General features: G+C 40.1%; 2 protein-coding genes across 3 annotated transcripts in view; both read left to right on the top strand.

Annotated features, from left to right (window-relative positions):
* The window catches only part of LOC125258304, a 725,453-nt gene that overhangs the window by 645,413 nt on the left and 61,304 nt on the right, over nucleotides 1–18,736 (top strand).
* LOC125258310 (ribonuclease inhibitor-like) overlaps nucleotides 1–18,736 on the top strand; it is a 53,177-nt gene that overhangs the window by 26,229 nt on the left and 8,212 nt on the right. For both annotated transcript variants that reach the window (XM_048175218.1, XM_048175217.1), the window contains exons 6-7: nucleotides 1,205–1,375; nucleotides 2,235–2,405. In XM_048175218.1, coding sequence (XP_048031175.1) covers nucleotides 1,205–1,375; nucleotides 2,235–2,405 — 342 coding nt within the window. The remainder of the gene's footprint in view (nucleotides 1–1,204; nucleotides 1,376–2,234; nucleotides 2,406–18,736) is intronic.

Genomic DNA, 18,736 nt, shown 5'->3' with positions numbered 1-18,736 from the left:
AACACAAGTAGATACATATATATACAAAGCGAAAGTAAAGGCAGGAAAAGAGAGGTGATCAAAGAATGGCAAATTATAACCAACAGTTAAACCTTTGGGAGCCAGCAAGGAAACTCAGTATCTAAAATCTTAAAGAAGTTAATACTTGCATATCGGTTCGTTGTTGTGGTTTAGAGTTTCAGAGCACTCAGTTTGGTAATTGGTCCTTCTTCAGGGGGTTGTTCATCGGTGGGTTTTCAAACGAGGTTTAAACTGAAGAGTAATGTAATGGGAAAATAAAGAAGAGAGTCCGTCTTGATGGCAGGAAAATTGTGCAACGAAGAGACGCGTGTCATGACAACAGACCAGAAGGCCTTCTTGATAACGTCCGCCAATAATAGCGTTGCAATTTTGGCGGGTTCAACTTTCCTTTGTCCTGTCTTGTGTCTTGATTTGCATAATTTATGATATATCAAATCGGGATGTACTTTCTTCATACAGCAATGTGACATACCTTGGTGAATACGGCTGATCAAAAGCTTTACGGAGAAACCAAACTTGACAGGTGTCCAACAGAATCTAAGGAAGATACACTTTATACTCTAATACTATCGTTTAACATGAAAATTAACCCACTACAGTCATTTCTACACTTCTCCACTAGTAATACATAAACGCAACACGAACTACAATGGCAGATACATTCATATTTGCGGGTACAATCATATTTGTGCATAACAGTCTGGATGCGTGTCTGTGTGCGTGTATTTTCTATTTTATTGCTGTTGTGGAATGCAGGCCTGGCTCGTAGTAACCCGATCCGAGATGGCCGCATCCCCTTTGAAGTCGCGAAGGGAATGTTCAGGAATTTATCGAAATAGTCATAAAAGGGTTTCGTGATCCATTAGTGTCCACCAGGCCGGAGCTAATGTGAGATTTACAAACCAAAGTTCCCTGAATTGAGGCTTAAACACAGTTTATGGTGGGACCTGCTCATCTTTGAAACTGTGCAGACCCTACACTCTCATATGATTAAACTTCCAATATAAACTGGGATTTTTGAAGCACAGGTGTTGAAAGCTTTTTTAATTTCTTTATTACTTTTTTATGACTGTGATAAATCTCCAATATAAATTTAGGCATATTTAATGGTCTGTGTAGAATTGTGACTTGTACCTGTTGATCTGAACTGAGAGAGTGAAGAGTGTGCCATTGTTCTCTACAGGTTAGGTGGTTGTGGAGTCACAGATGAAGGTAGTGCTGCTCTGGCTTCAGCTCTGAGATCAAACCCCTCACACCTGAGAGAACTGAATCTGACTGGGAATAAACTAGGAGATTCAGTTCATCTGCTCTCTGCTGTACTGGAGGATCCTCACTGTAAACTGGAGATACTGTGGTAAGATCGTCTCTCTGATAATCACATAAATATTTGTCCTTGGTAAACATATTCTTTATTAGTAATGTAATGTAATGTAATTTTTAACTTTTTATCAATGATCCCCAGATTTGCTTGTTAAATTCTACCTTTTTTGTGTCTGTAGAAGTAGTGCAAACCATCACACTACATCCACACAAAAGAGAGAAAATTGTTAGCTGACAATTTCTAAATGTTTTATAACTACCTAAATTAATCATGAAATACAGAAGGAATACACTAAGTAACTATTACTATATGTCTAAATATTAAGATGCATAAATGTATGTTTAAATAGTTTATTAATCATTTACTTACACTTTCTAAATGATCCCATGATCCACTAACAACTCCTAAATAACTGGTTTGTAAATAATGTAATACTTAATTTCGAAATGATAAATTGATAATTAGTAAAGTATGAAAATACAATTTTGAAACACATTATAGATATGCTTAAAATCAAGAACAAAGCATTTATAGCTGTATTCATAAACTGCTTATTAATGTATATTAATGCACTATAAATGATGAATTAACTATTTACTAATGCTTAACTAATGCTTCATAGTGTGCAGTTATTATAAAGTGTTATCCAACATTTCAGTCTCTTGACTTTAAACAGATTTAATCTCAACACATTCAGAACTGAGAAATGAAGAACATGCTGGATTTATTCTTTCAGTTCATCACATTCATCTTTCAGCAGGGACTGTTTTTAAAATATTGTTTACTCCATACTTACTGTATTAGTACGGATCTTAAAAATACTGTTTAAAAATAATGTTTTATGATCATGTTTTATGATCATGTTTTGAGATCTGTGGCATTGTCTCTACAGGTTGAGTTGTTGTGGAGTCACAGATGAAGGTTTTGCTGCTCTGGCCTCAGCTCTGAGATCAAACCCCTCACACCTGAGACAACTGGATCTGTCTTTGAATAAAGTAGGAGATTCAGTTCATCTGCTCTCTGCTGTACTGGAGGATCCTCACTGTAAACTGGAGATACTGAGGTAAGATCATCTCTCTGATAATCACATGTATATTAGTCCTTGGTAAACATGTTCTTTATTAGTAATGTTTTTTTTTTATTAGAACAAGGTACATTAAAAGTGTTCAGTGAAAAAAAAAACACTTCTAAAGACATTGCTTTTTATACATTTTCCACCCACAAATTCCCATCCCAACACAACAAACCCAAATGCTAGGAAAAATTAATAATAAATAACATAATACACACACACAAGGAGAGAAAAAAAAATCTCTCAAGTTACTTTAAAGAGGGAGGAGTACATTATTCTCAAAATAGTTTATTAAAGGGTCCCATGTTTTGTAAAATGTTCTGGTTGATCCCCTAAGAAAATATTTAATTTTTTCAGTTTTTAGAAACATCATTAGATCACTAAGCCATAATGACAATTTGGGTGGATTGGGTGATTTCCACTCTAAGAGAATTCTCCTTCTAGCTATTAATGAACCACAGAGGCCGGATTCATTACAGTATTCTTGGTTTTTTGCCCCCCATATAAAGGAAGACAGCAACCTATTATTCGACTGAAAAAAGGACTTTGGCAAGAAAATTGGAAGACTCTGAAACAAATACAATAATCTGCGTAGCACATTCATTTTAAGACAATTGATTTTCCAGCTAAAGACAAATATATAAACACTTCATTGGTGGAAGTCAGATTTATGTTTTTTAAGTATGGGACTGTAATTTGCTTTAAACAGACCATATGAATGAGTATTATTGATTCCTAAATATTGAAATTCTGATTTTGATATGCAAAATGGAAAGTCTGTATCCATAATCTGATCTGCCATATGGTTTATAGCAGTGGTCGCCAACCCGTCGATTCCAGTAGCTCGTGAAAATAACAGAAATATGAGTACAAAAATACATTGCATTTTTCCAGTCTTTGTACTGTATTTTTGTATTTCTTTTTCTGTTATTTTCGGGAGCTACTGGGACAGTGATTATAGTCCACATCATGCATGAGTCTGTAAAAGGCCGTTAACAAGAGGCCAGAGACGCTGAAGACGGACGCGAAGAGGAGAAAATTCTGTAGCAGGCAGAGCAGTTGACTGTTCACGATGCTCGAAATATAGGAAGAAAATATAAATATTGAATTGGTTTGTGAGGAGTTATGAATTCATCTCTAAAAGGAATTACTGTCTCCAGAGAAATTTCGATGGAATTTTATTTTCCTCTTACTTCAGAATAATGTAACGTTAGCTAATTATTAGCGCAGTTCAGCTGTTTACAGCGGTAACCAAAGAAACGCTGTATCACTGCTGCTCCATAAGCGCCACCTGCTGTCAGAGAGTGAATTTATGTCTCATTCAGCCTGTTGTTTTTGTTTCATGCTTTTGTGTGTGTGTAGCATATAATTTCACAAAGATAAAGTCAGACCGTCATGTTTTTGCTTTAAATCTTGAAGTTAAATCTAATTCAAATGAAAAACAACTGCTCATGCAACGTGTAGCATCTTTGTTTGGATTGTGATTAAAAAGCAGTGGTTCCCTCTAATTTGAAATGGCTATGTATTTTAGTTTATTATAATAGGATAATATTAATAATAAATATCTGCAACCAGTATCAGAATCGGGCAATTTGCTTGTAATAAATACATAAATAAGAATCTAAATTGGCCACGAAAAAAAAAATACTAAATACAGTCTGGGCTGTCTTTTTCTATCACGTAGATCTTGTCTTTCATAAAGGTCGACGTCAGGGATCTTGGGCTTAAAAAGGTTGGTGACCACTGGTTTATAGGGAAGCATATACTTTTGGAAAAGTTTAGTTTATAACCTGAAAAAGACCCGTAGTCTTTAAATATTTTCACAATCTCAGAGATACAAGACAGTGAGTTAGTTATATATAATAATAGATCATCGGTATATAAAGAAACGTTATACTCAACACCCTTTCTTTTAATACCACTAATAGACTGTGATGATCTGAGTACTGAAGATAGTGGCTCTATAGCCAAAATAAATAGTAAAGGGCTAAGGGGACAACCTTGCCGTGTGCCTCTGGAAAGAAAGAAATATTGTGAGCATATCTTATTTGTGACTACGGCTGCTTTTGGTTGATGATAAAGTAAGCGAATCCAGAAAGTGAATTTTGAGCCGAATCCAAACTTGTCTAACACAGCAAATAGATAGTTCCATTCGACTCTATCAAATGCTTTCTCTGTGTCAAGAGAAATAATCACTTCAGGACTACTCTCTGACGCAGAAGAATGCACAACATTAGGAAGTTTTTGAATATTGATGAAGGAGTGACGCCCCTTAATGAAGCCTGTTTGGTCTTGTGAAATAATATCTGGAATTATATGCTCTATTCTAGAGGCCAATATTTTAGATACAATTTTTACATCCACATTTAATAAGGAAATCGGTCTATAGGAACTGCAATCCAGGGCGTCTTTATCTGGCTTCAAAAGAACTGTGATATGGGCCTGTGAAAGACTTGATGACAGTGTCGCTTGTTCAATAGAGTGATTGAACATACTAAGAAGTAAAGGGGACAATTTTGATGAGAATTTGGGGAAACCCATCTGGTCCCGGAGCTTTACCAGTCTGCATGGCTTTAATTGAATCCTCTATCTCTTGAAGTTGTATAGTTTTGTCCAGATTACTCTTTTGATATTGTTTAACTGAGGGCAAGTTTACATTAGCCAGGAATGTTGACATAAAAGCCTCATCATATGGAAATTCAGAAGTATATAAATATGAGTAGAATTTTTGAAAAGTAGAATTAATTTCTAGGGGATCACTGTCATTTCTTGACATGTTTTCCTAATCTTGGGAATAAGCTGGAATGCTGATTTACTTTTTAACTGTTGGGCGAGAAGACGACCTGCTTTTTCGCCATGTTCATAAAACCTAGCATGGGAAAAAAATAGATCACGCTGTTTTTTCTGTCAATAATAAATCATATCTTGTCTTAAGGCTCAATTTTTCTCTATATAGTTCTGGTGTTGGAGCCATAGCATATTGGTGATTGTTTGTTTCTTTACTTTATTACGTGAAGCAGAGTACGATATGATTTCCCCACTTATTACAACCTTGAATGTCTCCCATAATAATGATGGTGATATAGAATCTATATATTGTTTTATTCGTTAGTTAAAAAAATTGTCATTCGCATTTAACGCCAGGCCAGCAGAGGGAGCAGTCACCAAAATACTGACCATGTTCCACTTCCTGTCTGTTTGGCCTTTTAATTAGAGACCACGCTGAGCCTCATTGCGAAACAGGAGAAGGGGTTAAAAAAAGCGCAGGATGCTGTCGTGGAATATTTGAAGGATACAGGGATGTATTATAGGATTTAGATAGATTTTTTTTTTATTTTTTATTTTTTATATAAAGTAGATTCATATCCATGCTACATACTCCGATACAGTAGGTGGCGGTATGCACCTGATAAGCCATGGTTGCAATCTGCCATAAAACTAAGAAGAAGAAGCCTCATTGCGAAGTATTGCCAGTTTACCTGCCTTACCAAGCATTATTTTCCCTGTTTATTCTGTCTGATTACCTGTGTATGATTTTGCCTGCTTCTCTGTTTACCGATTACCTGGATTATCCCTTTCACTTTGGTTGCCCTGTCGGACTGATGTTTTGGTTTAGACCCATTGCCTGCCTTCTCACTATTGCTTCTTGGACTACCCCTTTGTACGTCGACAGATTGGACTGCTCCTTTGGTTTTGACCCTCTGCCTGTTTTTCTAAATCTGTTTATTGCTATTGTCTACAATAAACAACTGCACATGGATTCTAACTCAGCCTCAGTGTCTCTGTTTCATCTCGCTAGATATGAATTGGCAAAAGGTTGCATCTGAAAGTAAAATTGTATTTAGCCTCCACACAGGCTGCAATGGTTAGTTATAGGAAAAACAAATATCAAGAATGTGACGAGCAGGGCGGGCGAGAGCCCTGAGGTAACGGCGCGAGGCCGGTGACACGAGTGGTAATGAGCATCAGCTGCGAGTCGCACCGGCCTTGAGTCTCTCACGGAGGAGCTTCGGAAGCATAAAAGGAGGAGCGACGACAGTGAAGGACGAGAGAGGACCAGGCCTGGAATTTATTTTATGTTTTGTTATGTTTGTGTGGCCAGCTACCATGAGGCTCTGCCGACATTACTTTCGTTTTGTTCTTTGTTTATTTTATATTAAAGTTTTGTTTGAATGTTCGTCGGTTCCCGCCTCCTTCTTCCCATACATACAAACTGTGTTACAAAGAGTTACAGGGGCATGGTCTGATTCAACAATAGCAGATCATTCTACCTTTTTTATTGTGGGGATAAGCCTTTTATCAGTAAAGAAATAATCTATCCTTGAATATGTCTGGTGGACATGTGAAAAACAAGAGAATTCTTTTTTTTATCAGAAAATAAAAACCTCCATGGATCTACAATTTGAGTCATATGACCAGCAAGAGTCTGAGACATTTTTAAAAGGGGTACAGTTTTAGGGTTGGAACGATCCATAGTTGTATCCATTACACAATTTAAATCTCCACCAAATATGAGATGGTTAGTGTTTAATTCCGGTAATAAGGAAAATATACATTTTTAAAAAGTTAACATCATCCCAGTTGGGTGCGTAAACACTGACCAAGACTACTGGTGTATTAAATAGATACAATAATGTACCTCCCTTGGGGATCTGAAATCGTTCCAGATGCAGTACATTGTATTCTTTTATAAATAATTATCGCTGTGCCCCTAGCCCTATGGTTAAAAGTGGAGTGGTAGACCTGGCCAACCCCAGTTTTCCTCAGCCGGTTATGATCTTCAGTACGTAAGTGCATTTCCTGTAGAAAGGCTATTTCTGTATTTAATTTCTTTAAATGCGTAAATATGCGTGTTCTTTTCACTGGTCCATTTAAGCCTCTAACATTCCAACTAATAAAGCGCACCGGTGACCCTCCAGTGTTTGTCACTTTATTACCTTTATTTACCATTATTTATCAATAGTTGTCTGTATCTTCTGTCTGTGGCAGAAATCCCATAGATAGGAAGGAAAATGGGAAAAAGAAGAAAAAAAAACACCAAACAAAACAAAAAACCCAGCAGATGGTAAACCTTGACAAAACAACCAAACTATAATACATTCTAGATTTGAACAAAGACAAACCGCAGCTCAGAACTCTCAACTCCCGATGATTTAAGTCCATATCCTTTCCGTTTTTTCTCAGAGCTCCCGACATAATGTAACCATAAAAGTAGATCATAAAATATAAAATCAGTCATACAAATAAGTGTATAAGTGAAACATAAGCAATGTTACCAGACACAGTTTCCCATTACTTAAAGTCCCTGTAAAGTCAATTCTGAGAATTCTTTCTAAACACTTTATAAATGTTACAAATGTATTGCTGAAACACATTAAAAAGACTGAATTGTGTAATGCTTAATTGTGAAGTTAGAACGTTAAACAGTTTTTCACTAAGTCTCTGCTCAGGATTTTTTGGGCGGAGCTAAAAATGGGGTCTGATGACGCACTTGGACCCCTGAGCATAGCTCCTCCCCTAACACTATATAACTGTCGATGACGCACCGAGCGTGGCGCCGCCTCTAACTCTACAGCGGCTCACCTGCTCAATCTCGAGTGTCATTACAGTTATACAGCCCTTTGCACATTTAGCTAGTAATGCCTTCGTCACGCAAATGCATATTACATGGTTGTTATAATATACAATATGCTCGGTCTCCTTATTTAAATTTCCTAAAATGATGATATGAAGGATTCTAAAGTGATCGTTCTACACCAGATAATTTTACAAACTTTCATCAGACAGCTGGGATTCACAGATAATCCGCTGTTTTTGGTGAATGTGACTGAACAGACCTCGGCCCCCCTCCTGCCTCGGCCTTCCTCAAGTCAAGTCAAGTCAATCTTCCTACCGTCCCACCGATAACCGATGATATATGGGGCCGGACAGAGTCTCTCCCATCCCGGCCTTCATCCTCCCGTCTCGCGGCACCGTCATTTGTGGACTCGAAAACAGTCGGCAGTACGTGCCCAACAATGAGTGTAAGTTGCCGAGTTTGCTTATGTTATAATTAGTAGGTAGTCCACAGTAACTCTACTAAAATTTGCAAACCTCTAAATGATTCTTTTTATATGCATCAGTATGTTTGACTCATTAGACTCAAGTAAGTTGAGACGGCAGCTCTCGCGAGTGGGTGTGGTTTCAGCTCCCCAGCATTTGAGAGCATAACTTATTTCATTTACTTGCAGATTTTTTTAAAGGTGCCATCGAACGATTTTTTACAAGATGTAATATAAGTCTAAGGTGTCCCCTGAATGTGTCTGTGAAGTTTCAGCTCAAAATACCCCATAGATTTTTTTAAAATAATTTTTTTAACTGCCTATTTTGGGGCATCATTAACTATGCACCGATTCATGCTGCTGGCCCTTTAATTGCTTGCGCTCTCCGCCCCCCAGAGCTCTCGACTCTATCGTTGCATAAACAAAGTTTACACAGCTAATATAACCCTCAAAATGGATCTTTACAAAGTGTTCGTCATGGAGCATGTCTAATCGCATAAGTATGGTATTTATTTGGATGTTTACATTTGATTCTGAATGAGTTTGATAGTGCTCCGTGGCTAACAGCTAATGCTACACTGTTGGAGAGATTTATAAAGAATGAAGTTGTGTTCATGCATTATACAGAATACAAGTGTTTAAAAATGAAAATAGCGACGGCTCTTGTCTCCGTGAATACAGTAATAAATGATGGTAACTTTAACCGCATTTAACAGTACATTAGCAACATGCTAACGAATCATTTAGATAGACAATTTACAAATATCACTAAAAATATCATGATATCATGGATCATGACAGTTATTATTGCTCCATCTGCCATTTTTCGCTGTTGTTCTTGCTTGCTTACCTAGTCTGATGATTCAGCTGTGCACATCCAGACGTTAATACTGGCTGCCCTTGTGTAATGCCTTTCATAATGTTGGGAACATGGGCTGGCATATGCAAATATTGGGGGCGTACACCCCGACTGTTACGTAACATAACGATGTTATGTTGAGATTCGCCTGTTCTTCGGAGGTCTTTTAAACAAATTAGATTTATATAAGAAGGAGGAAACAATGTTTGAGACTCACTGTATGTCATTTCCATGTACTGAACTCTTGTTATTCAACTATGCCGAGGTAAATTCAATTTTCAATTCAATGGCACCTTTAATCATTCAAATTTGGCTGGGTGGTTAATAACACATTTTTCTGCGGTGTGACAAACTCAGAACACATACTTTAAAATGACTTTACAGGGACTTTAACAAAACTGTAAGTGAAAAAAAAAAAAAAAAAAAAAAAAAAAAAAAAAAAAATATATATATATATATATATATATATATATATATATATATTCTGGGCCAACAAACGGTAAAGTTTGTCATCATTAATACTACTGAACGACCTGTTGATTAGCACGTTTAAATAAAGTGCATTGTGTCATAGAACTAAAACAGTCCCATCACTTAAAGTGTTTTAACCTTGATATCAAATGTAGGATCTGTAACATACTAAATTATTTATGAAAATAAGGCATTGCAATTGTCAACGCAGAGGAAAACATAAACCACCCAAAAAAAAAAAAAGTGCACTTAAAAAGAGCATACTGAAATGTTAAATAGGTTTTCCAGTCACTGTAGTGTCTTAGGCCTACCTAGTAGTCAACATGTCTCTTCTGTAATTCACAATATTGCTCCCATATCAAGGTTTATTCACGTGTGGCAATCCGCTGATCATAGAACTGCTGAGCTTCATCCTGTGTATTGAAAAGCAGAGTTTCGTCCTCAAAACGAACTCGTAATCTTGCTGGCCCAAAGATCGGTGCGCTCGTTCCGATTCAGGAGGCTTTTCAAAAACATCCGGACCCATGACTTCCATTAACATCTTGGACACGAACTTGATTGTAGACTGGCCTTTCTTGCTGTTCTCTGGAAGTTATCGCCCACAAGTGTCTCAGTAGCACACAAGCGGGACTGGAAGCTTGCCAAAGTCTCAGTTAAAGCATTCAACGATGCTTGGATTCAACTCTTGAATCAGAGTTGAGATGTCCTCTTTTATCGAAGCTTCATTGCTTTGTTAGCTCCATTACAAGCTGACTCATGGAGACACCATCATTATCTGAACAGGCTTCTTCAGACTTCCCCGCACTAGCCATTCATGGCTAACTTGCTAGCTACACTGGTTCTCATTGTTGGCAGGGGCATTTGCTGCTGGTTTGTTCTTACTCATCTTGCTGTATCAGTGCGACTGCACCACTTTAACACTTATGAAAAGGATTGTTAGCTTAAATGGCACTAATAAAGTGTATTTTATCAGAAATTGCCAGGAGCTCTGCCAACACGTGTCTGCACCTCACATTGCCAAACCGGAAGTCCCAATGTAATAATTTTTAACTTTTTAACTCAATGACCACCAACTTTTTGCTTGTTAAATTCTTCCCTTTTTTTTCTGGGTCTGTAGAAGGAGTCCAAACAAAACATCACACTACATCCACTCAAATGAGAGAAAATTTAATATATTTTATTAACAGCTAATTTTCTGTAATATATATACAAGTGCATCTCAATAAATTAGAATATCATGTTTTTTTTTTTCTGTAATTTAATTCAAAAAAATAAAACTTAAATATATTCTAGATTTATTAGACATAAAGTAAAATATTTCCATTTCATTTTGATGATTACAGCTTGCTGCTCATCAAAATAAAAAAAATCAGTATCTCAAATTATTAGAATATTTAATTTCAAGTTCTTTTAAATTACCATTCTCAGGGTATAAATACTGGGTTTAGGTCAGTAATCCCAACAGCAGTCATGGGGAAATCTGCTGACTTGACAGTTGTCCAGAAGACGATCATCAAGACCCTCTACAATGAGGGTAAGCCACAGAGGGTCATTGCTAAAAGAGCTGGCTGTTCGCAGAGTGCTGTGCCAAAGCATATTCATGGAAAGTTGACTGGAAGGAAAAGGTGTTTTAGGAAAAGGTGTACAAGTGAAAGGAATGACCGCAGGCTTGAGAAGATTGTCAGGCAAAGCCAATTTAAGAACTTATGAGAGCTTCAAAAGGAGTGGACTGAAGCTGGAGTCAGTGCATCAAGAGCCACTGCACACAGATGTCTTCAGGAAATGGGCTACAACTGTCACATTCCACGTACCAAGCCACTTCTGAACCAAAGACAATGTCAGAAGCGTCTTACCGGGGCTAAGGAGAAAAAGAACTGGACTGTTGCTCAGTGGTCCAAAGTCCTCTTTTCAGATGAAAGTAAATTTTGCATTTCATTTGGAAATCAAGGTCCCAGAATCTGGAGGAAGAGTGGAGAAGCACAGAAACCATGTTGCTTGAAGTCCAGTGAAGTTTCCACAGTCACTGATGATTTGGGCTGCCATGTCATCTGCTGATGTTGGTCCACTATGTTTTCTGAAGTCCACAGTCAACACAGCCATCTACCAGGAAATGTTAGAGCACTTCATGCTTCCTTCTGCTGACAAGCTTTATGGAGATGCTGATTCCATTTTCCAGCAGGATTTGGCACCTGCCCACACTGCCAAAGGTACAAAAGCTGGTTCAGTGACCATGGTGTTACTGTGCTTGATTGGCCAGCAAACTCACCTGACCTAAACCCCATAGAGAATCTATGGGGTATTGTTAAGTTGCCTGGCAAGGCCAGACTCATATCTTCTACAAGATATATCAGTCTAGTCAGTCCGCCCTCCATTGCGATTCGAGTCAACTCCAAACCGTACCGTGCAATCAGATTCATTTATTTCAGTGACGCAAACAGCGTCACTCTAGTGCGGTGAAAGTCCCTTCAATATCAACAAAGATTGCGCACGGGAGACACAAGGGTTTGTTCTATTCAGCCGTGAATTCAGTTTTAAATGACCAAAAACACATTAATTATTTACTTTTCGCTGTTGACTCTCTTGTCGCTTTGCTAACGTCATATCCGCCCTTCTCTGATTGGTTTACTCCGCTTCCTGTTTGCCCGGATTTGCTCCACCCTAGAAATCGAATTGATTCAATGGCCGACCAGACTCATCCGCTGGTACAGTGGTGAGGCTGGATTTTCCAGGCAAATTGTCAAGAGGAAGATGAGAGACACCAGACCCAACAATGCAGATGACCCGAAGGCCGTTATCAAAGAAATCTGGGCTTCCATTACACCTGAGCAGTGCCACAGGCTGATCGCCTCCATGCCATACCGCATTGATGCAGTAATTCATGCAAAAGGAGGCCCAACCAAGCATTGAGTGGATAGAAATGAACATACTTTTCAGAAGCCTGACATTTCTGTTTAAAATATCCTTTGTTTATTGATATTAAGTATTCTAATTTACTGAGATTGAGAATTGGTGGTTCCCTTTCAAGGGAACTCACACTGCGTCCGATAGGATCGCTTTGGGAACGCCCCCAGCGTGATAGCGTCTGATGCACGTCTGTCAACTAGTCCAATGACGAGAGTGAACATCATGGGTGGGTGACGTCACGACCAGGAAAGGATAAATACTCTTCCGGCGAGACCGGCTTCAGCTTTTCTGCCTCAGCAAAGCGCTCTATGTGAAACTGTCTCTGTCTATTTATTGTTGTCTGTCCCGATATAGCACAGCTCAATATATCAGTTATAATGGCGAAATACTCCTCCCTGCCCTTTTTTTCTCTCTGGTGGGGATACACACGTTTTGTGCGTGCTGTGTTTGGGAGCGGAGCATGCCTTCGAGGGGGCTGAATGTGAGCATTGTGAGAAGCTTCCTCTGAGGACGCTCCGCTCCTGCCTCCCATTTTTCGAGGAAAGTGCGCAGGCAAGCGTTCCCCATGGCTCTGGACCCGCGGCTGCCGAGGCAGCGTGGAGAAAGATGTCGTGGGGCTCGCAGATGGATCTGTCAGCGGGGCTTGAGACGGGCATGAGTGCTCTTTCTCAGCCTTCACCTGGCAGATCCCTCGCCCCCTCTCTGGTGTCAGAAGCCCGCCCCGTGGTTTCTTCCGCCCAGGGAGAGTGCTCGTCGCATCAGCACTCTAGTTCTGAGGAATTGGATGTGCTGAGCTTCGATATGGGGGAAGATGATTCACCATCACTTTCCCCAGAGTATGAGGAGCTGGTGGATGTGCTTTCTCGCGCTGTGTCAAAGTTAACCCTCTGGAGTCTGAGGCTGATTTTGGGCTTGGAGAAGTTTTGACATGCCCTGACATTTGTGCTTTTTTCAGTTGTTCATAAACATATAAATGACAAAAGTGTCATTACACTGTATTCAGCACAAACTAGGCTACCATAATATGTGAGGAACATGTATGTACATGTTTGTATTTTTGAAGGAATAATGTTTATGCGTGGTTATTGAAAAAACAAAAAACTTAAGTCACTGAAATAAGGCCAAAAAAAAGTATATTAAATCTGTGTTCACAAGACTTCTGGGTATTGGAGGTTGTAGACTAGAGTTTTTGCTTCATAATTATGTAAAAAATTATGCTGCCTACTCCTTCATATAAAACAATATATTGATTTAGTTTTTGTAAGACACTTTTTGTCAAGAAACACAGTATGCGTGGAGGCGTGAATCATCATGAATAATGGGTCATTTACACCTGAGAAGACAAAAGAATCACATAATGACCTGAAATGACTTGCATATTAATGAAGCCTTTCAGTCAGGTAGGCTGTGAAAAAAAACCTCTATAATAATGTCTCAGCTCATCATAAACAGCAATACTCTGAAATATTATTACAATTTAAAATAATGGTATTCTATTATATTCTTTAAAATATAATGTATTTCTGTGATGCAAAGTGTCTGAACAATTATGTTACCTCTATGGCATTTCATATAGGCTTTTAGCTTAAAAGCATGCACATTTGGAGAAATATTGATGGATTCTTATATATTTATGTCAATTTTCTATACTGAGGAGTAATATTTATTCAATATTTATTGTCATCACTGTGAGCGCTGGATTCTGTTTTCAATTCATACTTGCAGCCAGAGGGCGCTCTGTACACCTTTAGCCCACAAATTCATATAAAGAAGAAAAGGAACCAGGAACTAACGGCATGTCTTCTAGAGATCGTTAACCATGGCTTTAACATCCAAATAAACACTTTTCAAGACAATAAATACACGATTGAGACGATGCATACAAGTATTGCCTCTGAATATGCCTCTGAATAGCACTGGCTCTGTGGGCGTGGCCACATTAGTGGATAATGAGCTGAATCATGGACTTCTGACATGGCTCTCTTTTCATACAGATTACATAAACACAGAATGTTTGTTTTCGATTTGACTTGCACGATTTAAAACCTGACATTTTTCAACGTTTCTTTAGACATAAGTGTCATTTTTTTTGTCATTAGTATTCATAAGTTACAGTTCATTTTCTGAGAACTATCAGATTGGACTTCGTTCAGAGGGAGACGAGAGATCACGCATCATGTTAGTTTTCTTTATTTTACAAAAAGCACAACATTGTGTTTTTACTCTGAGTGTACACAAATAAAAGAAGACATTCTATAGTTTCAATTGATATATTACTTATGTCTCTATGACAAGAAATGACGGAGTATTTTAAGTCTGTTTTGTTGCAATGTGAAAAAAATCCTGCAAAACACGCCGGCGCGTTTTCAGACCTCAGGGAGTTAAACATTGAATGGCCAGCTGAGAATCAGGGGTGCTCGTCTGAAAAGCAAACTGGATGAGCGCTTTTTGTCATCAAATAAAGCACTTCCACCACGGGGCCTTTCTTTCATGATCTTCACTATGTACTAGCAAGATCATGGAGGAAACCATATTCATCACGCTTATTCAGCCCTCACGTCAAGCACCATTCAATATGAGAGGGCTGAAAGAACATGGTTATGGGGCGATGCCCCGGGTTGAACAGACGCTTGCAAGCTATCTGTCCCCGGGATAAGCATCGTCCCTGAAGGCCCCCACGCTTCCCACAAAACCACTTAAAGCTACATCAGGGTTAGTGGAAAAAGCGTATACGGCAGCAGGTCAGACTGGTGCATGCTTGCACACTATGGCTATTTTGCAAGCGTACCAAGCAGATCTTCTGAAGGATTTGGATGGCGGGGAGGGGATTGGCCCGGACTCAGTTCGAGAACTGCGTCGAGCCACAGATCTGTCTCTAAGACAGAGAGTGGTGACAGAGAGGCACCTGTGACTCAATCTGTCTGAGTTAAAGGATAAAGACAGAGCCTTTCTCCTCTACGCCCCGCTTGCACTATCTGGCTTGTTTGGCGACGCTGTCACATCAGTCGTCGACAGGTTACAGGAGGCTAAAAAGCAGGCCGAGGCGTTCAAAAAATATTTACCACACCGGCATCCATCCTCTGGGGTTGCTGGGCCGTTCTGCCAACCCCGCCACCTCTGGTGCTTCGGGGCGCAGCGGTTCCCACCAAATTAGTGATGCAGTGTTCAGAACAACACGACACATCCTCTGAGGAGTATAAAAATACATAAAAAAAATATCCTGTAAACAAAATACCAGAGGCCAGCCTTGAGAGGCTGGTTCCCTTAGTAGATTTTCTGGTAGAGTGGAAATCTCTTCAAAATATCTCACATTGGGTCCTGCCAATTATATAGAAAGGTTACAAAATCCAGTTTTGGTGCCGCCCACCTCTATTCAAAGGAGTGCCGCAAACGTCAGTACTTCCACAGCAGGCTCTGGTGTTGGAGCAAGAAATAAAAACCTTATTAGCAAAAGAGGCTATAGAGAGGGTTCCAGTTGCCAACAGGGAGTTTTACAGCCGGTATTTCTTGGTTCCAAAAAAGGATGGGGGGTGGTGCCCTATTTTAGATCTACGTGATCTAAATTGAGCAGTATGAAAGCTAAAATTCAAGATGCTGACGATAAGTCAAATCTTGACTCAAATCAAATCCGAGGATTGGTTTGTCACAATAGATCTCAAGGACGCATACTTCCATGTCCTCATCCTTCCACAGTACAGGAAGTTCCTGAGGTTCGCTTTCGGGGGCGAAGCGTACCAATTTCGGGTTTTTCCATTCGGCCTAGCTCTCTCACCCCGCATATTCACGAAATGCGTAGATGCAGCACTGGCCCCACTCAGGCTGCAGGGCATACACATCCTGAATTATATTGATGACTGGTTGATTTTAGCACAGTCAGAGGAGATGGCGGTTTGGCTTCTTAATGTCGTTCTCGCACATATTCAGAAATTGGGGTTGAGACTGAATGCCAAGAAAAGTGTGCTTACTCCACAACAGAGGACCACTTTTCTTGGTGTGGTGTGGGATTCAGTGACAATGTGAGCATGTCTCTCATCAGTTCGCATCACTGCTGTTCTATCAGCCAAGAAAGATTCGAAGCTAGGCCATTCACGCACTGTAAAACGGTTTCAGAGACTGTTGGGTCTGATGGCAGCAGCGTCCAACGTTACTTTGGTTCTCCCTCACACATCCAGCTCCTCTGGGACTGGATGCCATGGTACAGACGTGGCCGAAGGATGCATTTCCCCCATTTGTTCTGCTCCCGGGAGTTCTGGAGAAAATTCGCCAGGAAGGGGTAAGTCTACTGCTAGTAGCACCCCAATGGCCGAGCCGAATATGGTTTTCAGACCTGATAGCTCTTCTCGATGGCTCACCTTGGAAGATTCCGATCAGGAGGGACCTCGTGTCTCAGGCGGGGGGCACGATTATTCATCCCTGTCCAGAAATGTGGAATCTGTGGGTTTGGCCTCTGAGGGGGCCAAACTCATAGAGGCTGGTCTCTCAACTGAGGTTGTAGAGACCATTCTTCACTTCCAGAGCTTCTTCCACAAGGAAACTATATGCCTTGAAGTGGAAACTTATCACTTCCTGGTGTCAAGAACGACAGTTGGATCCAGTCTATTGTATTTGAGTTCCTACAGTGCCGCTTCTCATCTGGGTTAACCCCATCTACACTTAAAGTGTATATTTCAACTATATCTGCTTACCATGCCCATGTGGATGATACTACCATGGGCAAAAACCCATTAGTTATTCGTTTCCTCCGTGGTACCCAGTGGCTGAGGCCTGCAGTGCGCACTAGGGTCCCTGCTTGGGATTTGGCTATTGTATTAGAAGGCCTATCTACAGCTCCATTTGAGCCACTTGAGTCAGTCTCAGATAAGTTCCTGACACTTAAGACTGTCTTCCTTCTCGCCATATCATCCCTTAAGAGAGTAGGAGACCTTCAGGCCCTTTCAGTGTCCCCAACTTTTCTTGAGTTTGCACCGGGGATGGTCACAGCCTTCCTTTACCCCAAACCTGGGTATATTCCGAAGGTTTTGACTAATCTTCCAAGGCCTATAGTGTTGCAAGCCTTTTGCCCTCCTCCATTTGTTACCCCAGATCCAGAAGAAACTGAATCTGCTGTGTCCAGTGCTCGCATATGTCCACAGAGCTGCCTTGTGGAGGAAAGCAGACCAGTTATTTGTGTGCTTTGGACCACATAAGGGTCGAACCTGCATCCAAACACACTATAAGCAAATGGATAGTCGAGGCTATTTCACTCGCCTACGAGGTCTCTGGCCAGCAGTGTCCATTAGCTGTCAGAGCTCATTTGACTAGGAGTATGGTGGCCTCCAAGGCCTTATTTTCGGGTGCTCCCTCAAAGAGATCTGCGATGCGGCCGGTTGGTCCTTGCCTCTCACATTTGTGAGGTATTATGACCTTGACCTGGACGCGGCTCCAGGATAATCGGGTCTTTGCCGTCTTAAATGTGCCAGAGTTTCAGACAGGTATTTGTGATTATGGCGTTTTGGTATATTGTTCCCAAAGCGATCCTATCGGACACAGTGCTAATTCCCTCACAGGTTACGTCTCAGGTTACGTATGTAACCATAGTTCCCTGAGAAAGGGAACGAAACGTCTCAGGTTACGTATGTAACCATAGTTCCCTGAGAAAGGGAATGAGACGCTGCGTCGCGTTGCCATACTCCCTGCATTCCTGTGATCGATTTGCTTCAGGCAGTTTGAGCTGAAGCCGGACTCGCCTGATGTGTATTTATCCTTTCCTGGTTGTGGCGTCACCTGCCTGTGACGTTCACTCTCGCCATTGGACTAGTTGACAGACGTGCATCAGACGCTATCACGCTGGGGGCGTTCCCAAAGTGATCCTTTCTCAGGGAACTATGGTTACATACATAACCTGAGACGGTTTTTGTTAAATGTGAGCCAAAATCATCACAATTAAAAGAACCAAAGACTTAAATTACTTCAGTCTGTGTGCATTGAATTTATTTAATACACAAGTTCCACAATTTGATTTGAATTACTGAAATGAATGAACTTTTCCATGACATTCTAATTTATTG

This window comes from Megalobrama amblycephala, linkage group LG22 (genome assembly GCF_018812025.1).
Source record: "Megalobrama amblycephala isolate DHTTF-2021 linkage group LG22, ASM1881202v1, whole genome shotgun sequence".
NCBI lineage: Eukaryota > Metazoa > Chordata > Actinopteri > Cypriniformes > Xenocyprididae > Megalobrama > Megalobrama amblycephala.
This window is presented reverse-complemented; position numbering and strand designations above follow the sequence as displayed.